Source organism: Zootoca vivipara, chromosome 15 (assembly GCF_963506605.1).
Source record: "Zootoca vivipara chromosome 15, rZooViv1.1, whole genome shotgun sequence".
Classification (NCBI taxonomy): Eukaryota; Metazoa; Chordata; class Lepidosauria; order Squamata; family Lacertidae; genus Zootoca; species Zootoca vivipara.
In genome coordinates this window covers 917,890-939,036 of record NC_083290.1, presented here as the reverse complement: position 1 = coordinate 939,036, position 21,147 = coordinate 917,890, and the positions used below count along the sequence as shown (strand labels likewise).

Sequence of the window (21,147 nt, the reverse complement as noted above, 5' to 3'; positions counted from 1 at the left end):
TAGGAACCGCTACAGCGGGAAGGTAAACGGCGTTTCCATGTGCTGCTCTGGTTTGCCAGAAGCGGCTTTGTCATGCTGGCCACATGACCTGGAAGCTGTATGCCGGCTCCCTCGGCCAATAATGCGAGATGAGCGCGCAACCCCAGAGTCGGTCACGACTGGACCTAATGGTCAGGGGTCCCTTTACCTTTAGATGTCTAAGCTCTGTCATGCGGACACAAACTTAATGCATTTAACTGCACCTAAGGCCGTGTATATGCCTGTTGTCTTTGTCCATGGAGTTTTCTTGGCAGGGATACTGGAGTGGCTTGCCAGTTCCTTCTCCAGGTGCTGGAGGAGACTCTTGAGAGTCCCATGGACTGCAAGAAGACCAAACCTCTCCATTCTGAAGGAAATCAGCCCTGAGTGCTCCCTGGAAGGACAGATCGTGAAGCTGAGGCTCCAGTACTTTGGCCACCTCATGAGAAGAGAAGAATCCTTGGAAAAGACCCTGATGTTGGGAAAGATGGAGGGCACAAGGAGAAGGGGACGAGAGAGGACGAGATGGTTGGACAGTGTTCTCAAAGCTACCAACATGAGTTTGACCAAACTGCGGGAGGCAGTGCAAGACAGGAGTGCCTGGCGTGCTCTGGTCCATGGGGTCACGAAGAGTCGGACACGACTAAACGACTAAACAACAACAAGGCCATGTATTTGGGGTTAATCCTGGGTCCCTCTGAGGAAGGCCAAGGCGCAGCCCCCTGGAACGTGGGGCAGTGAGATTCCCTTACTGGTATCATCGGAATAATCCAGCCTCAGCCTCTTGACAGCTCTCTAAAAAGATTGTTTATATGTGTCTTTTAATATCTGAAGGGTAAATGACTCCGGGGGGGGGGTCTGAGAAAGGGGGAATCTCCTCTCCCAGGTGGGAGCTGGAAGGACTCCATTCTCTGCATGCAGATTGAAGATTAAGACAAAATGCTGGCGGGTGGCTGGGTACAGTGGTACCTCGGGTTAAGAACTTAATTCGTTCCGGAGGTCCGTTCTTAACCTGAAACTGTTCTTAACCTGAAGCACCACTTTAGCTAATGGGGCCTCCTGCTGCTGCCGCTGTGCCGCCGGAGCTCGATTTCTGTTCTCATCCTGAAGCAAATTTCTTAACCAAAGGTACTATTTCTGGGTTAGCGGAGTTTGTAACCTGAAGCGTCTGTAACCCGAGGTCCCACTGTACTTTTGTATTTTTTTAGGTTCATTATTGTTGTTGCTATTTTATTTCACTTTCTTGTTTTCTTTCTCTCTTTTTTCCCCTTTTTTCTTGAGCTCTGTTATTCCTTTTATATGATGTTGGGGGGAAAAAACGAGGGTTTTTTTTTTTGTTAAAAAAAGTACCGCCCAGTCTCTGCCCAGTGGCTTTTATAGCACATGCATCTCTCTCTCTCTCTCTCTCTCTCTCTCTCTCTCTCTCTCTCTCTCTCTCTCTCTCTCTCTCTCTCTCTCTCTCTCTCTCTCTCTGCCCCTCATCTATAATACATAGCAGTGAAGCTGCTGAGTCAGTATCTGGGCTCCACAATGGACTGGAGGCCACCCTAAAGGGCCTGATCCTCGGTCCAGGGTTATCGCCAGAGGGGTAAACAGCCATTGACTCTTACGGCAAAAAGAGCGACGCCACCTGCAGAGTCTTGTGATATCTGAAAGGCAAAAAAATGTAATGTGTTTGTGTGGCATCTTTAGATTATGTAACTTGAATATTGGGATTTCAAGTGAATATTAAGTGGTTCAGAGGTCTTTTGTGCCAGAACATAGGAAGAGCTTGGCCGCCTAGTCAAGCAGCCTTTTCTCCCAGTGGCTGAACAGTTGCCTGTGGGAAACCCACACTTGGGATTTGAGTGTGGGAGCCCCCTCCCCTCCTGCAGAAGAAGAATCACTGTCTCCATGGAGGCAGAGGAGAGCCGTCAAGGCCAGTAGCCATGGATAGACCATGAATTTGCCAGTAGGAAAGGATCCAGGGGTCTTGGTGAACCACAAGCTGAACAGTGTGATGCAACAGCAAAAAAAGGCGAATGCTATTCTAGGCTGCATCAATAGAAGTATAGTGTCCAGATCAGTGGCGCTGTGGGTTAAACCACAGAGCCTAGGGCTTGCCAATAAGAAGGTTGGTGGTTCGAATCCCTGCGACAGGGTGAGCTCCCGTTGCTCGGTCCCTGCTCCTGCCAACCTAGCAGTTCGAAAGCATGTCAAAGTTCATATAGGTACCGCTCCGGCGGGAAGGTAAATGGTGGTTCCGTGTGCTGCTCTGGTTCGCCAGAAGCGGCTTTGTCATACTGGCCACATGACCTGGAAGCTGTACGCCAGCTCCATTGGCCAGTAAAGCAAGATGAGCGCCGCAACCCCAGAGTCGCTCATGACTGGACCTAATGGTCTGGGTCCCTTTACCTTTACCTATTCTGCCTTGGAATACTGTGTCCAGTTCTGGGTGCCACAGTTTTAAAATGCCATTGGTAAGCAGCAATGTGTGCAGAGGAGGGCAACAAAGATGATCTGGAAACTGGTTGAGTGAGTTGGGTATGTTTAGCCTGGAAGAGACCGAGAGGAGATAGAGCCACCTTCAAATATCTCAAGGGCTGTCACAGGGAACATGGAGCTAGCAAGCCTGTTTTCTCCTGCTGCGGAGGTTAGGACCCAAGTGAATTGATTCAAATGACAAGAAAGGAGATTCTGGCTCAACATTAGGAAGAACTTTCTGATGGTAAGAGCTGTTCCGACGGTGGAACAGCCTCCCTTCAGAAGGTGGTGGACTCTCCTCCCTTGGAGGTTTTTAAGCAGAGATTGGATGGGCATCTGTCAGGAATGCTGGAATTCCTGCATTGCAGGGGGTTGGACTGGATGAGCCTTGCAATCCCTTCCAGCTCTAGGATTCTATGAAAGCCGTCTACCCTAGTTTTGTTGCCGTCCCTTCCTCCTGTGGCAGTGAGTTCCACAGTTTAACGATGTACAGTACCGTGTGAAGGAGGAGGACCTGTTCCTTGGACGCAGTCTATAAACGTCCAGTGAAAAGAAACAAAATGTGGGCCACGGGCTTTGTGGGGCTGCCCAGCTGGGCCTCCAGATGTTCGGAGTCTTCCTCTCAGCCCCACCCGCCAGGCTGAGAGTTGCCGCGGTCCAGGAAGGGCAGTCGCTGCCTTTCTCCGCCTCTAACCTACCTCGCAGGGCTGTTGTGAGGATAACAGGGGGAGGAGGGAAACCACGTATACAGAAATGTGACAAACAAACAAACAAATGAAGTTCAAATATACAAACGAGGCTTCCTCCGCCGTTGCGCACGGCGAGCTGCGCCCCTCACCGCGGCATCTGTGCGCCTCTCCGTCGAAACCGGCGTCGTCTCCATCCCGGGCAAGGCTGAGCAGGGGGGTGGGGACCCCTCCCTCCTGGGGTCAGGGGAGGGGACGGCGGGGGGGGCTGGCTCCTCCCTCCCTCTCCCCCGCCTCCCCCGCCGGAGTCACGTAGCTCTGCGGCACCGCAGCCTCTTTTACAGCCGGAGCCGCGCCGCCCGCACACGCAGCTGCTCCAGCCTCGACGACAGACGGACGCACGGACGGACGGACGGACGGGGAGGCCGGTAAGCCCGCCAGGATCGGGCCCCAGAGACCCACACACCCACCCCTTCCTCATCCGTGGCACCGTTGCCTGTCCCCCCCTCCCCACAGGAAGGCAAGACTCACCTCCACCATTTGCTCGAGGGGAAGGACGCACAGCACCCCACACAAAAGACGGTCCGAGGATAGGACGCTTGGTGGTGGTGGTGGGATTCCCCAGTTTATTTTTTCTAGCCCCCCCCCCAATTCATCTTCTCATCTCTGCCTGGTTTTCTGGGGAGCGCCCTACACATATTTTTTGGGAGGGAAGGGGCGCAATCTGCAGCCTCCCCCTCTGTGCTGCGGTGCAAAGGGATGAAGAGGCGTCGCATGGGAGGAAGGAAAGGGGCCTGGGGCGCAGATGGAGCCCCTTAGCGAGGTTAGGGGGTTGCTGTGGGAGTGGCGGCGAAATGCACTCTGCATGTGCTCAGAGGCACCCGTGGGATTGGTTCCAGCTAATGTGCGTGCGGTGGTGAGGAGGGAGGCCCGCCCACCCATCAAATCCCCCCAGGGGCTCCAAACGTCGCCCCCTTCCCATCTTTTGCTAATTCCGGCATCCGTTGTCCTGCGAAAAATAATACCCCTTTTGAAATGATGATGTTTGCATTTCTGTAACCCAGGAAGCAAAGTCCCAAATGGCGGGGAGGGGGTCCAGAGAGGCAAGGGGGCTGTCTTCCACCCTGGGGCTCCCCCAGCTGCTGACCGCCGTGTTAGGGTCCGTCTTGGTGGTCCTGCCAGCCTCCACTTGGATTTGGGGCTCCTGTTCTGGGCCGCCCCCCTTGGTAGGTATAAAAATATATGTGCGGATATTTTTTGCACCCAGAATTCTGGAATGGCAATTCCTTCCCGCCTCCTTTGCTGCCTGTTTGCTAGTCGTTCCCTGGCACCCGTGGGGAGGGAGGGAGCCCTGAGTCCTTTGGCGCTGGCTGGGGTGGGGGTGGCGAAGCGGGTGGGGAGCCCAAAGCAGCTTTCCTGGGACGCTTTCGGAATGGCAACATCTCATGTTCCTGGCTCAAAAAAAGCCCTTTTTGTGAGCCTGGCAGATTGATGGCTTGAATTAAATCTTCCTTTCTGGACAGATGGCTAAGAGACAAGTCCCCCCCCCCCCCGTTAAATCATTTTTCTTGCCTGTGGCTCAACTTGCTTTCTTGAACACACCAGAAAGCAGAAAACACCAGATGAGGCGTTTAATTTTTATATATTGATCGATCGGTTGGTTGCTTTCCTATCCCATCTCTAAAGAACTCAAGGTGGTGTGCAGGCCCCCCCCAACAACAACCCTGCGAGGTAGGCTAGCCCAAGAGGCAGTGGCTGTCCCCCAAGGTCACCCACTCAGTGAGCTCCATGGCCAAGAGGGAGGATTTGAACCTTGGTGTCTCTAACCACTACACCACACTGCCTCTTAGGTGTGCATGTTACATTTACAGGGAACGTGGGGTGCAGCTCAGCACTCCATAGCCACTGCTTTGCATGCAGAAGGTCCCAGACTCAGTCCCCAATGGTAGGGCTGGAAGAGACTGCAACCCTGGAGAGGCACTGCTGCCGGTCAGTGTGTGCAATACTGGGCTGGATGGACTTTATAAGGAAGCTTCCTATATAGGCAGTGGCAGGGCACCACCTCCTTTGCGTGCAGAAGGTCCCAGACTCGGTCCCCAATGGTGTCTCCAGGTAGGGCTGTAAGAGAGTCTGAAATCCTGGAGAGCCATTGCTGCCAGTCAGAGCAGGCATTATTTAGCTAAGTGGACCAAGCCTCTAACTCACGATAAGGCAGCTTCCAGAGTTTCTGTGAACCAGCATGGCAGAGTGGGGAGAGTGCTGGACTGGGACCTGGAGAAAAAGGTGGGATGCAAAGGCAATAAATAAATGGCCCACCCCTAATTCATTCTCACAACAACCCTGCGAGGTAGGTTAGGTTGAGAAGCAGTGACTGGCCCAAGGTCACCCAGTGAGCTTCGTGGCTGAGGGGGGAAGATTTGAACCCTGGTCTTTCTCAGACTGACACCCTAGTCCACCGTGCCACATCTGCTCTGACCAGACACCAAATTTTGGGGTGTGTTTGTGGGGGGGGGCTTTCTCTGAGCTGCCCTGGCCTTTTTTGAACCAGACCTAAGAAGGGGGTGGGTTGCCATCTCCCCACAAAAGGGGCGAGAACCGGCTGGCGGGGGGAGGGGCAGGCCATGAAGCTGCCAAGGACATAGCAAGGTCACAGGGCCCCTGGCCTAGGGTGGGGGTCTCTGGTGCCCAGTTTTGGGTCATTGGTGCTGATGGGGACCTGGCAGCGTTGTGGGACCGCCTTGCCCCTCGTGTTGGTGGGGGAAGAGGGAGGGTGGCGGCCCCCGCCTAGGAGGAACTCCTCCCAACTGGAGGCACCCAGGAAGCAGGATTAGGATCCAGTTCTAAATTAGGAGAAGAGTTTAAGGGGAGCGGTGTCTGCCTGCACAATGAGGACTAGCGCATCTTTCTCCAAAAGGAACAAACACACTGCAGAGTCTTGGGAAAAGTTCTGGAGAGGGCAGGGGGTGGAAGGACTCCCCTGGGAGGAGAGCTTGCAGCGTTTGGGTTAAGCTGTGGAACTCCCTCCCACAGGAGGCAGGGAGCCTAGTTGCCTTTAGAAGAGCATTGGACAGATTCCCGGAGGAGGAGGAGAGGGCTCTACTCTGGCTCCCTGGTCGGAGGCAGTCGTACTTCTGAATCCCAGTTGCTGGAAGCCACAGGAAGGGAGAGGGCTCTTGTGTTCGAATCCTGCCACGGGTTTCCCATGGGGGCATCTGCTTGGCCGCTGTGAGAGCAGGAGGCTGGACCAGATGGGCCATGGGCCTGATCCAGCAGCCGCTTTTTATGTTTCCACACTCTCCTGGAGCTCTCAAAGACAGGGATGGCTTAATGTTGACATGTCACTTTGAAGGAATTGCAGAGTTAGCAGGGTCCCCCAAGGGCCATCTAGTCCAACCCCCTGCAGCAGCTTGCAGAGAGTTGGGGGACAAGAAGTAGCAAGCCCCCTTTCTCCCTTATGAGAAAAGGCAGCAAGGCTTGGGCCTTTTAAGCTTGGGAAACCAGGCGAATTGTAAACAATTATGTGAGGCATGATAGAGATGGCAAGAGGGTTCCTTCCCCCCCGCCCATATTTATCAATTATTGCCTATTTATTGTATTGATATCCCAAGGAGCTCAAGATGGCATGCAGAGTTCTCTTCCTCCCCCTTGTATCCTCACAACAACCCTGTGAGGTTGCTTATGCTGAGACTGAGCGATTGGCTTCCAAGTTCAGCCAGTGAGAGCTTCGTGGCTGAGCTGGGGGATTTGAACCCGGGTCTCGATCTGGCACTCTCACCACTAGGCAACCACAGGCTCTGCATAATACTGGGATCCAAAAGAGGTCGCCCAGTGAAGCTCAGGACAGGCAAAAGGAAGGACCGCTTCAGGCAGCATGTAGCTGAACTATGGAACTCACTGCAACAAGATGTTTATTTTAAAAATGTTCTCTCTCCACTTTCTCCATGCCGTGTGGTGTGCTGTAAACATCTGAAGGCATCCCTTTTTAGGGAAGTTTTTAATGTTTAATGCTGTATTGTCTTTTTAATATTCGGTTGGAAGCCATCCGGAGTGGCTGGGGAAGTCCAGCCAGATGGGTGGGGTATTAATAATAATAATAATTATAATAATAATAATGTTGCTGCCTTGCTTCTTGGTGCCAAGTCCTGGAAAATATTTGGGGATATCTTACTGATTCACCGGATTTGGGGACTGTGCTAATAATAATAATAATAATAATAATAATAATAGCAATAGCAATAATTAATAATGGGTCCCCATTTGGTGGCCGCAGAAAAGAAAAGCTCTTGCAGGGAATGTTTGTTTTGCAGGCTGTGCTTGAGAGGGGAAGGGTGCTTAATCCTCAGGGGTTACTAACAGTAAAGCCCTCGGCTGCCTGTGGTTGGGGGGGGGGGAGTGCCTGGCCGTGCGTGCTGCCATCTGGCTGGGGCTGCCACGAGGCTGGCCACGTGTCTGTGCCGGCGGCTGCGATCGCCCAGCTCTCCGTTACGTAACTTGTCCTCTGCTACGTGCTCCCTGGATGGGCAGGCGGGCAGAGGGGGGGTGGTTCTGTCTGTCCGTCCGTCTGTCTGGGTGGTGCAGGTGGGTGGGGGGCTGGCAGAGAGGGGGCAGGCCCAGCACCCATTTCTGCCTCGCCTGGCACACTAATGCCCTGGGTAGCGGCAAGGGAACCTCTTAAGAGCATACAAGCAGCCACATTATCTATCTATATACAGTCTATCAGTCTATCATCTATCTATCTATCATCTATCTATCTATCTATCTATCATGTCCCCAGTGCTCAGATTATTCAATAATGCATTTTTGCAGCCCAGGAAGCAAAGCAAGGTGTGCTTTGTTTACGAGCTTGCATTTCAATAGCCGGGAAAGTCGTTCTTCATGCAGTTCATTTTTATTTTTAAAATTCATATACTGCCCTTCATCCAAAGATTGGTGAGCATTTACTGTTCCCAACCCTATTCCTGCGGAAAGCCATCTAATTAGATTGTAATTTGATCCTGACTTGTTTTTAGGAGGTAATTTAATTATTGTTTGATTTTATATCAATGTTATATATTTGGTGTTAGCTGCCCTGAGCCCGGTTTTGGCTGGGGAGGGCGGGATACAAATAAAAGTTGTTGTTATTATTATTATTATTAATATTTGGGGGGGGCGCGTTGACAGAATAAAATACAAGATAAACCGCAGTAAATAATTAAACCAAAACAACAAAAGAATAACCCCCCTCCCCACTGATGCATTTAAAAGGCTGTAGAATATTAATCAGCCAAAGGCGTTAAACTATGGAACTCCCTGCTGCAGGAGGCAGTGGTGGTCACCAACCTAGACAGGGGATCAGGCATGGAGAAAAAGAGGGCTATCGGTGGCTGCTAGACACAATAGTTCTGCCTCCACCATTGGTGGCGGCAATGATTTTGAAACCCAGACCCCCAAATTGTGCTACTGATCAGCCTGATCAGCTCGTCACAAACACAGAGCAAATATTCTGTTTTAAGCTCACTATCTAGTTCCAGCCCCCAGCTGGGAATTGGTTTAAGGGGCTGAAAAATGGAATTAAACTGATGGTGCTTTCGATGCACGGGTGTCGACTCGATCGATATTTGCACATAAAGTTTCCATGAGCACTGTAGCAGATATCGATGGAGTAAATTGCAAAGCCCTAGATTGGTTTTGGAATGGGGATAACGAAAATATACAAGGTTTCAGTACAGACTCGCTATGGATATCGCTTGACCATTCTGTTTAATCTGCAAGCTTTTTGTCATCGTTTAAAGACAAGCGAACAAGGTCTGCATAAAAGCAGCGAGTGGACGGAGGGCTTGGCAAAGTCGACGGGAGTTGTTGACCCCCGTTTGCGGGGCGCGGGAGCCCTAGAAAGAGATGCCCCCCTGGGCGCCATGTCAGAAAAGGTGGGGGTGTGTGTCTCTGCTGACTTGCTTCTTGTGCCTTCCTTTGGCGCAGGAAAAACCAGCCAAGATGACACACCAGTACCCCGCCCTCACCACGGAGCAGAAGATGGAGCTCTCAGACATCGCCCAGCGGATCGTGGCCCCGGGCAAGGGCATCCTGGCAGCTGATGAATCTGTGGGTAGGCCTCTTTTTCTTTTAAAAAGTACCCCTGAAAATGTCCTGCACTGGTTCTCCACTTAGGCAGGTAGAAGCCTGGTAGATGAAGGGAACGCTGTGGATGTAGCCTATCTTGATTTCAGCAAGGCCTTTGACAAGGTGCCCCATGATATTCTTGTAAAGAAGCTGGTAAAATGTGGGCTAGACAATGCTACAATTCAGTGGATTTGTAGCTGGCTTACTGACCGAACCCAAAGGGTGCTCATCAATGGCTCCTCCTCATCCTGGAGAGTAGTGACTAGTGGGGTGCCACAGGGTTCTGTCTTGGGCCCAGTCTTGTTCAACATCTTTATCAATGACTTGGATGATGGGCTTGAGGGAATCCTGAGCAAGTTTGCAGATGACACCAAATTGGGAGGGGTGGCTAACACCCCAGAGGACAGGATCACACTTCAGAATGACCTTAACAGATTAGACAACTGGGCCAAAGCAAACAAGATGAATTTTAACAAGGAGAAATGTAAAGTACTACACTTGGGCAAAAAAAATGAAAGGCACAAATACAGGATGGGAGACACCTGGCTTGAGAGCAGTACATGTGAAAAGGATCTAGGAGTTTTGGTTGACCACAAACTTGACATGAGTCAGCAGTGTGATGCAGCAGCTAAAAAAGCCAATGCAATTCTGGGCTGCATCAATAGGAGTATAGCATCTAGATCAAGGGACGTAATAGTACCACTGTATTCCGCTCTGGTCAGACCTCACCTGGAGTACTGTGTCCAGTTCTGGGCACCACAGTTCAAGAAGGATACTGATAAGCTGGAACGTGTCCAGAAGAGGGCAACCAAAATGGTCAAAGGCCTGGAAACGATGCCTTATGAGGAACGGCTTAGGGAGCTGGGTATGTTTAGCCTGGAGAAGAGAAGGTTAAGGGGTGATATGATAACCATGTTCAAATATATTAAAGGATGCCATATAGAGGAGGGAGAAAGGTTGTTTTCTGCTGCTCCAGAGAAGCGGACACAGAGCAACGGATTCAAACTACAAGAAAGAAAATTCCACCTAAACATTAGGAAGAACTTCCTGACAGTAAGAGCTGTTCGGCAGTGGAATTTGCTGCCAAGGAGTGTGGTGGAGTCTCCTTCTTTGGAGGTCTTTAAGCAGAGGCTTGACAGCCATCTGTCAGGAATGCTTTGATGGTGTTTCCTGCTTGGCAGGGGGTTGGACTGGATGGCCCTTGTGGTCTCTTCCAACTCTATGATTCTATGATTCTATGACCCAGATGCGCAACTATAGGATGGGGGGGAGGCACCTGGCTTGGCAACAGAGCATGTGAGAAGGATTGGGGGGGGGGGGTGGTATTAGGAGACCACAAGCTGAACAGGAGTCCACAGTGTGATGTAGCAGCAAAAAAAGCAAATGCTTCTCTGTCCTGCATTAAGAGAAGTCTAGTGTCCAGATCAGGGGTCAGCAAACTTTTTCAGCAGGGGGCCGGTCCACTGTCCCTCAGACCTTGTGGGGGGCCAGACTATATTTTGCAAAAATAAGGAAAAGAACAAATTCCTATGCCCCACAAACAACCCAGAGATGCATTTTAAATAAAAGGACACATTTTACTCATGTAAAAACACGCTGATTCCCAGACTGTCCATGGGCTGGATTTAGAAGGTGATTGGGCCGGATCCAGCCCCCGGGCCTTAGTTTGCCTACCCATGGTCCAGATCAAGGGAAGTCATAGTCCCGCTCTATTCTGCCTGGAATACTGTGTCCAGTTCTGGGCGCCACAATTTAAGAAGGGTGTTGACAGGCGGGAAGGTGGGCAGAGGAGGGCGGCCAGGATGATCAAGGGCCTGTAAGCCAAGCCTGATGAAGAACGGTTGAAGGAGTTAGATATGTTTAGCCTTGAAAATGATAGAATCATAGAATCAAAGAGTGATTCTTTAGTTGAGATTCCTGCATTGCAGGGGGTTGGACTAGATTACCCTTGGGGATCCCTTCCCATCCTAGGATTCTATGATACCAATTCTCTGCTGGGGTTACCTGCTGGCTTTGACCGACCTTATTGAGCGGCTTTTGATGTCCATTTTACAGATGGCAACTGAGGCTGGGAGTCAAGGTCCCTCGAACTAGGGGCGCTGCAGACTCATATCCCCTGACCCTCCCGCCGTTGCGCTTCCAAACATTTGCATGGGTTTTTGGTTTGGTAATTCCCCCTCTGCCTTCCTCCTCCGACAGGGAGCATGGCCAAGCGGCTGAACCAGATCGGGGTGGAGAACACCGAGGAGAACCGGCGTCTCTACCGCCAGATCCTCTTCAGCGCCGACAGCCGGGTGGAGAAGTGCATTGGGGGGGTCATCTTCTTCCACGAGACCATGTACCAGAAGGCGGACGACGGCACGCCCTTCGTCGAGATGGTCAAGGACAAGGGCATCGTCGTGGGCATCAAGGTGCGTGAGACGAATCAGGGCTGTGGGTCGCGTGGGGCGGAGAGAGGTTCCTCCCCCTTTGAGGGAAAGGAAACGGCCAGCTCTCGTCTGCAGGGCGTCTCAAAGCCAGACCCTGGTGACCCCGTGCCCTCCACACCTCTTGGACTACAACTCCCATGGGCGTGTAATCCCGGGGCTGATGGGAATTGTAGTGCAGCAGCTTCCTCGCCCCTGGCTTGTTCTGGGCCTTGGAGAGGGTCCGGGTCCCTAGAGGGTCTGCCACAGAGGCGTCAGTCACCCTCGGCTGTCTTGTGTCTTTCCCAGGTGGACAAGGGCGTTGTGCCTCTCGCTGGGACCGATGGAGAGACCACCACCCAAGGTAGGAAGGAGCCTTTGAAGCCCAGCCAACCCATCAGAAGAGATGGATTTTCACCTGCTAGCTGGCTGGTGGTCAAATGGGCAGGCAGGTCAAAGGGATGTTTTGGAATACTGTAGCTATTTCCTTAGCCATCCTAGAGACGATTTCGAGCTGGGCGGCTCAATGCTCTGACTCAGGACAAAGCAAATTTGCTGCCCTTGCCCATTGTTCCAAAGGTCATTTTGGGATTGAAATGATCTGCTCTTTCTGTAAGTGGATTAGGTCTTAGAGAGGCGCAGGTCAATTCTGTGTCCAGGGCAGCTGTTTATCAGCTCCATCTGGTACGCAGGCTGAGACCCTACCTGCTCGCGGACTGTCTCACCAGAGTGGGCCATGCTCTAGTTATCTCTCGCTTGGACTACTGCTATGCGCTCTACGTGCGGCTACCTTTGAAGGTGACCCGGAAACTACAATTAATCCTAAATGCAGCAGCTAGACTGGTGACTGGGAGCGGCTGCCGAGATCACATAACACCGGTCCTGAAAGACCTACATTGGCTCCCAGTACGTTTCTGAGCACAATTCAAAGTGTTGGTGCTGACCTTTAAAGCCCTAAACGGCCTCGGTCCAGTATACCTGAAGGAGCGTCTCCTCCCCCATCGTTCTGCCCGGACACTGAGGTCCAGCGCCGAAGGCCTTCTGGCGGTTCCCTCGCTACGAGAAGCTGAGTTACAGGGAACCAGGCAGAGGGCCTTCTCGGTAGTGGCACCCGCCCTGTGGAATGCCCTCCCACTAGAGGTCAAAGAGAACAACAATTACCAGACCTTTAGAAGGCATCTCAAGGCAGCCCTGTTTAGGGAAGCTTTTAATGTTTGATGGATTTCTGTATTTTACTGTTTTGTTGGAAGCCGCCCAGAGTGGCTGGGGGAAGCCGCCCAGATGGGCGGGGTATAAATAATAATAATAATTATAATCATAATAATTATAATTTATTATTATTATTATTATTATTATTATTATTATTATTATTATTATGCCATGAAATGTTAGGGCCGAGGGTAGGCTGCCTTAAATAAATAATAACCAAGAGTGCTAAGAAGATGAGAATAGCCTCCCGGATCAGAGCAGCGGCTCATCTAGTCCTGCCTCCTCTTCTCACACCTGCCAAATGCCCCAAAGAACCTGGGAATCGAGATAGACTGCCTCTGGACTTGGAGGTTCCATAGGAACGTTAGACGAGTCTGGCTGCTGGATCAGGCCAAAGGGGGGCCCATCTAGTCCTGTTCTCACAGTGGCCAACCAGGTGCCTCTCCTGGGAAACCTGCAAGCAGGATCCAAGCAAGCAGGATCCAAGCCTGAGCCCTTTCCTCTACTCTGGTTTTCAGCAACTAGTACAGTAGCCAGAAGCATTTACCAGCTCCAACCATGGAAGCAGAGCAGGGCCATCCTTGCTAGCAGCCATTGAGAGCCCTCTCCTCCTCCATGAATCGGCCCAGTCCTCTTTTAAAGCCATCTAGGTTGGGGGCCATTGGTGCTTCCTGTGGGAGAGAGTTCCACAGTTTAACACTCACACTGCTGTGTGAAGAAGTCCTTTCTTACTAATGATTATAACATCTGCAGAAACCTTCTATTTCATCAGACCTGTGTAGGGATGAAAAACGTCCCAAAATGGCTTGTTGATGCTTGTTTTAAACTTTTTTTTTGCTTTTTTTAAAAAAGTTTTTGTTTAGTGTCTTCCTGACAGTAAGAGCTGTTTGACAGTGGAATTTGCTGCCAAGGAGTGTGGTGGAGTCTCCTTCTTTGGAGGTCTTTAAGCAGAGGCCATCTGTCAGGAATGCTTTGATTGTGTTTCCTGCTTGGCAGGGGGTTGGACTGGATGACCCTTGTGGTCTCTTCCAACTCTATGATTCTATGATTCTAAAATAGTTTTAAACTTTTTATGTGGTTCTTTTCTTTTTATGTGGTTCTTTTCTTTTTCATATTGTAGCACACTTTGATATGTTCTGTGATTTAACGATACAGAAATACCTTGATAAATAACTCAGGGCTTGTGAATGTTTAACCACCTCCATCAGGCAACTGAAAGCTCTTTTTTTAAAAAAAATAATAATAAATTTTATTAAAGCTATTTCACAATACAATAAGATAAAGAAACTAATCTAAATAAAAACACAGAGGAAGATAAAGGGAAATGCAGAGTCCTCTCTCAAAGGCAGCTCTTAATCGTGCAGAAGCTGGTTCGCCCTTCTAGCTCTCACCCGGGAGCTGTAGATAAAAGTTCCATAACTGTTTAATTAGAGTAATTCAACTATGCAGCCCTAAACCCTGGTACCACCGGCTAATTATTTAAAATATCTCCAGCCCATCCCTTAAGAAGGTGCCAGTTAACAGGTCAGGCTTTTGATTTTTAAAATACGAATATATTATTGTCCCCCCATAATGCTTCCCTTTCTTCTTCCTGCCAGGCCTGGACGGGCTCTCTGAGCGCTGCGCTCAGTACAAGAAAGACGGGGCGGATTTCGCCAAGTGGCGCTGTGTGTTGAAGATCAGCGATAACACGCCCTCCGCCCTGGCCATCCTGGAGAACGCCAACGTCCTGGCGCGCTATGCCAGTATCTGCCAGCAGGTGAGGGCACCTGGCTGTCGGGAGAGTCTGGAAGTCTCCTTGCAATGACTCTCTAGCTTGGTATTGTCTGCACTGACTGGCAGCAGCTGTCCCGGGTCTCTTGCAGCCCTGCCTGGAAATGCCACTGAGGTCTGAACCCAGGACCTTCTGCATGCAAAGCAGGGGCTCTGCTACGGAGCCACGGCCCTTCCCCTACAAAGTTTCTAGTCCTCATGCATTTAAATAAAGCTTCGGCTGAAATAGGAACCTGGGAAGCTGTCTTACGCAGCGTCAGGCAATTGGTCTGGTATTTGGTATTTTCAACACCGAAGCCCTTTCCTTTAAACAACCCCACAAGGCTATAGTCCTTATGATTCTAAATAAAGGGGCAAACAGGAAGCTGCCTCGTGCAGAGTCAAACTACAGTCCATCGGGACTGTGTACGCACTGACTGGCAGTAGTTCTCCAGGGTTTTAGCTGTCATTTCCAGCCTGTATGCTGTTGGGGATTTGAATCTGGGGCCTTCTGCAAGCCAAGCAGGTTCACCATACCCCTGGGCTCTGGCCCTGTGCTAGCCTCGTGCCTTGCAACATGCCCAGAGTGGCGATGGGGAGGATGGCAGTGTGGCCTAGTGGTGAGAGTGTCTGACCAGGACCCGGGAGAGACCGGGGTTCAGATCCCCAACTCATAGGCCAGTCACACTGCCTCTCTCAGCCTAAGCACATTCGCAAGGTTGTTCTGGGGATGAATGGGGAGGAGGAGAACCAAGATGAGCTCCTTGGGAATAAAGGGGGACTAAACAATGGAATGAATTTTAAAAAACGAAATAAAATTATGCAGCCGCCACACTGTCAAATGGGGAAATCCAGCCGTCTTTCGGGGCAAAGAAGCCTCTCACCTCTTAAGTGCTTGTGTTGGCCTTTCTGCTCTAGAACGGCATCGTGCCCATTGTGGAACCAGAGATCCTGCCCGATGGGGAACACGATTTGAAGAGGTGCCAGTACGTGACGGAGAAGGTGAGGCTTCTCTCTGTGTGTGTTAAGTTTAGAAAACGGGCATGGCTGCCCCCACCTCTTTCAAAATCTCATTTTATCATCATCACCATCACTTTTAATTTGTATACCGCCTTTCCGTCTTACAATACTTGAGGCGGTTTACAAGCTGAAGAAACAGAATCTAATGCAATTCATTTTATAATGTACATAAAACAGAACAAGTATAACAGATGTAAAACAAAACTGTGAAATGGGTACATGGAACACAGCTGCGCATGGGTTAAAATAGCAAAGTGTGAGTCTCGACTCTCAACGTTATCAGATTATCAAGCTTGGTTTAAACAATGCTTCCATTGCATACGTCACAAAAAGGACGCCAAATCACATAAGGAGCATCCGGAAGCCTTAATTTTCTCTATTATAGCTCTATTCCAGAATGAGGGTACCAAGTGTAAGATTTTGGGCTGGAAAACAGGCATGGCTTAATCCACGTGGCGAAGGCCTATCTTGGATTTTTATGCTTTTTCTTCTTAAAGTTTACAGACTCTTGGTAGCTAAAAATTGGAAGAGCGAGACGCTGCCCACAGTAATAGATTGGCAAACACAAATGTTAAATTATATTAGGATGGCATGGTTGACAGACTCAATGAGAGATATACCCGTACAAAAGACAGTGAAAGAGTGGAGAGTGTATAAGAACTATCTTAAAACATATTACCCAAATAGCTCTCTGCTCACGGATATTGAATGATGCTTGAGAGAAATAGAAAGGATTAGAATAATAATGAGGAGGAAAAAGAGATATCGTTAACATAAGCCTGTGAAACATAAGATATTGAAAAGTGTGCAACAAAAGGGACAGGAAGTAGCTATATGTAGATGTGATGAGTGTATCTGTTTTGTATTCTTATTTGTTCTGTAAATCTGTGAGGATAAGTTTTGACGAAATATTGTAAGAATAAGGTTTTTCTTGCCCTTTTTTTCTTTTTTTTCTTTTTTCTTCTTCTTTTTGTATCGATCTTCTTTATTGTATTGCTGATTTTTTTCCCTCCCTTATTATTCTCCCCCACCTTATTATTCCTTTTTATACGTAAGTGTGTATTTGTTGCTTTGCTGATTTTAAACAATAAAAACTATTTTTTTATATAAAAAAAATAAAGTTTACAGACTCCTCCAAAGTGTTTGGCAGAATGCCAGCAAGCCTGAACCCTCTTGCCATTTCCTCCCAGACGAAACAGTATTAGAAGGGTTGGCAGGAAGCAAAATAGTTTAGTTAACGTTTTGTTGGATACATCGTAAATAAATACCTGCAACTTTTGAAAGAAGCTTCGAAAGAGCATCAGGAGAGCTTTGCCATTGAGCATCCAATGTCCAGCGGCTTCCGGCAAGTGGAGGCAGAGCATAGCTTTTGTGGCTAGGAGCCACTGATAGCCCTTTCCTCCTTGAATTGGCCCAATCCTCTTTTCAAGCCCCCTTGAGTCTCTATGGGGTTCCTTTAGAGCTGGATCCAGAGACCCACCTGGCACTAAATGGGGCACATGGCAAGAGTGTCGGGGAGCCTCATTGCAGCTGCACCTGTTGGATTTCCAGGTCCTGGCTGCTGTTTACAAGGCGCTGAGCGACCACCACGTCTACCTGGAAGGGACCTTGCTCAAGCCCAACATGGTGACCCCGGGGCACGCCTGCCCGACCAAGTACAGCCCGGAAGAGATCGCCATGGCGACGGTGACCGCCCTGCGCCGCACGGTGCCGCCTGCCGTCCCAGGTAGACCAGTGTTCCCTCCCTCCCTCCCTCCCTCCCTCCCTCCCTCCCGCCTGCCCCCCAGCTCCCCTTGGGAAGCCACACAAGGGTCTTCATGCCCTGCTCCTCAGGCTTCCCAAAGGTGCCAGATTCTCGGCGGGTGACCTTGGGCCATCCCCTGCCCTGTTCCTTGGCCTACCTCGCAGGGTTGTCGTGAGGGTCAAATCCCCGATTGCTCAGCCGTCTCCTCCTTCCCAATGCTCTCCTTCAGGGGTCACCTTCCTGTCTGGCGGGCAAAGCGAGGAGGAGGCGTCCATCAACCTCAACGCCATCAACAACTGCCCCCTGCCCCGTCCGTGGGCGCTGACCTTTTCCTACGGCCGGGCGCTGCAGGCCTCGGCCCTCAACGCCTGGCGCGGTCAGCGGGAGAATGAGGACTCGGCCACGGAGGAGTTCGTCAAACGCGCCGAGGTAAAGGGCAGGGCGGTGGCAGCGGGTGGGGGGGCTGTTTCTCCTCCTCCTCCTCCTGTGGGGCAGAGGGTCCCGGGGCAGGCCTCCAAAGGCTCCTTCTTGTAGCGCAGGGAGCGAGAGAATGCGGGTGTCCCAGGTTAGACAAACAGGCCAGTGACCCACCCAGTTCAGCACCCTCTTCTCACAGTGGCCAAATACCCATAAGTACGTAGGAATTGAGATAGACTGCCCCTGGACCTGGAGGTTCTATAAGAATATCATAAGAGCCTGCTGGATCAAGACTGCGACCCACAGTGGCCAACCAGGTACCCCCAATGGAAACCCGTAAGCGGGAGCTGAGCACAAGAACCACTTTGGAGCTTTTTTAAAGCAGAGGTTGAATGGCCATCCGTCAGGGATGCTCTAGTTGAGATTCCTGCGTTGCGGGGGGTTGGGCTAGATGACCCGTGGGTCCCTTCCAACTCTGTGATTCTGTGACTCCACCACCACCCCCAGCATCCGTACAGGGGCCCAGGCAGAAAAAGGCTCAACCCTCGTCGCCTGCTCCCTTCTCAAACCGGCGATGCAGATGAGGGCGCCAGGACCTTCCATAAACAAAAAGCAGGTGCTCCATTGCTGAGCTTGCTTTCAAAATAAAGATTCTGGTCCTCATGTTTGCAAAACTAGGGAAGAGAAACCGAGGGAGCCGACTTGTACCAAGTAGGATATAAATGGGCAAGAGCTATGGCCATTTCCCTGACCAAAAACGGGGCGGGATTCTAGTCCCTTTTATGCTAAAGAAAAGGATTCTTTAAATAGGAAGCTCCCTTATGCATAGTGAGACCATTGTGCCATCTAGCTCAGAGATCTGCACACACTGAACAGCATTGCTGACTTGGACTGATAGGAGTTGTAGTCTAAAATCTGTCCAGGTCAGCGGAGCCTGATGGGAGTTGTAATCTAAAATCTGTCCAGGCCAGCTGAGCCTGATGGGAGTTGTAGTTTAAAATCTGTCCAGGCCAGCGGAGCCTGATGGGAGTTGTAGTCTAAAATCTGTCCAGGTCAGCGGAGCCTGATGGGAGTTGTATTTCCAAACACTTCTTCTGCTTTCCAGGTCAATGGCTTGGCGGCCCTCGGCAAGTACGAAGGGTCCAGCGACGGTTGTGGGGCGGCCGGCCTGTCTCTCTATGTCGCCAACCACGCCTACTGAGGCCCCGCTGGGCTGGGAGCAGCCCCCCCACCTCCAGGTGGGGCCAGGCTTTTAGCCGCTCCCCACCCCCACCCCCACTGACGGAATACCTCCCACTCTGCTACCTTGCATACCAGCCACGACAGCCACACCCAGCTTTGTCTCTACCGTAGCCGCCAGAGGAGCGAAGTAGCCACAGAGTGTGTCCGGTGCCAGGGGCGACGTGCGCGGAGGAGCAGCAGCAGCCGAAAGAGGAGCCGGGTTTTGTGCAGCTGGGAAGGGGAGGGGGTGGGAATCCTAGCAGGGCGGTCCTACCTTGCAGGGTCGTTCTGAGGATCCCGAAGCACATCCAGAAGCGCTAGGAAGAACCCAAAGGGGATGTTCCCACCCTGGAGGCGGAAGCGAGTGTGGGGTGGGGTGGGGCAGGAGAGGGTTGTGGGGCGAGCCTACCTATTGCAGGGGGCCACAGGTTGCAAGGGGATCCCCTGGAGAATGTGACGTTTTGGGGGTTCCCCGCTGTGTGGGAGGAGCTGTTGCCATCACGCCAGCATGATGCCGCCCCTCCCTCCCTCCCTCCCCCTCCCTGCCTGTCTATTTGGGGTCCCCTTTTCCCGCCCATGTGGCTCTGCACTTGGATGTTGGTCGTTGCTTTTGCAGAGCTGCGCCCCCTAAGTATCCCCCACCGCCGGGCGATGTCAGCATGGGGGGCTCCCCCCGAGTTGCCAAAGGGAGGGGGAGGCAGTTACCGCCCTCTGTGTGCGTGCTTGTGTGTCGAGTGTGCACTCTTTGCACCTTAAATGTACCAAATAGACCTTATGACTAATAATAATAATAAACCGATAGAGGAGTGAAGTCGTCCGCGTTTTGTTTGCTTCTGAAACGCCTTCGTTGTTTGTGATGCAATTTAAGAAAAAAAAATTGTGCTGCGTTCTTTATTAATTTTGGCTAGTTATTTTGGAAGATGTACACTGCTAGACTGCAAAAAACCCCATAACAACAACAACAGCATCCTGTTTTGCATGCAGAATGTACCTGGTTCAATCCCCACTGGCAGCATCTCCCTAAAAGAGGAAGACCGCCCCCTAAAAAAAACCTGGAGAGCTGCTGCCAGTCAGTGCAGACCGTACTGAGCTAGATGAACCCTGTGGTCTGACACTGCAGCTTCCTAAGTAGAATTAGTAACAATTTAATAATTTAACTTTTATGGGTTAAATTTAATAATTTAACTTTTATGGGCTTTTATGGGTATGTCCGTAGCAAAAGGAAGAACAAGGAAACAGTGGGGTCACTTAGAGGAGAAGATGGTGAAATGCAAACAGGGGACAGAGAAAGGGCAGAAGAACTCAATGCCTTCTTTGCCTCAGTCTTCTCCAAGAAAGAAAACAACGCCCGACCTGAAGAATATGGAGCAGATGATTCAGCAGGGGAAACACAGCCCAGAATAAGTAAGGAGGTAGTACAAGAATACTTGGCTAGTTTAGATGTATTCAAGTCTCCAGGGCCAGATGAACTACATCCAAGAGTATTAAAAGAACTGGCAGAGGTGATTTCAGAACCACTGGCAATAATCTTTGAGAATTCCTGGAGAACAGGCGAAGTCCCAGCAGACTGGAGGAGGGCAAATGTTGTCCCTATTTTCAAAAAGGGGGAAAGAGAGGACCCAAACAATTACCGCCCAGTCAGCCTGACATCAATACCAGGAAAGATTCTAGAGCAGATCATTAAGCAAACTGTCTGTGAGCACCTAGAAAGAAACTCTGTGATCACTAAAAGTCAGCATGGGTTCCTGAAAAATAAGTCATGTCAGACTAATCTGATCTCATTTTTTGACAGAATTACAAGCCTGGTAGATGAAGGGAACGCTGTGGATATAGCCTATCTTGATTTCAGCAAGGCCTTTGACAAGGTGCCCCATGATATTCTTGTAAAGAAGCTGGTAAAATGCGGGCTAGACAATGCTACCATTCAGTGGATTTATAACTGGCAGGCTGACCGAACCCAAAGGGTGCTCATCAATGGCTCCTCCTCATCCTGGAGAGTAGTGACTAGTGGGGTGCCACAGGGTTCTGTCTTGGGCCCAGTCTTGTTCAACATCTTTATCAATGACTTGGATGATGGGCTTGAGGGCATCCTGAGCAAGTTTGCAGAGGACAC

At 50.6% G+C, this 21,147-nt stretch overlaps 1 protein-coding gene across 1 annotated transcript; it reads left to right on the top strand.

Annotated features, from left to right (window-relative positions):
* Positions 1-3,551: 3,551 nt before the first annotated feature.
* ALDOC (aldolase, fructose-bisphosphate C) lies at positions 3,552-19,835 on the top strand. Its single transcript, XM_035139832.2, has 9 exons — positions 3,552-3,595; positions 9,126-9,252; positions 11,466-11,677; positions 11,981-12,035; positions 14,479-14,639; positions 15,551-15,634; positions 17,204-17,378; positions 17,626-17,825; positions 18,919-19,835. The coding sequence occupies exons 2-9, from the start codon at positions 9,141-9,143 to the stop codon at positions 19,012-19,014; spliced, it is 1,095 nt and encodes a 364-aa protein (XP_034995723.1). The 5' UTR covers positions 3,552-3,595; positions 9,126-9,140; the 3' UTR covers positions 19,015-19,835.
* Positions 19,836-21,147: the final 1,312 nt, after the last annotated feature.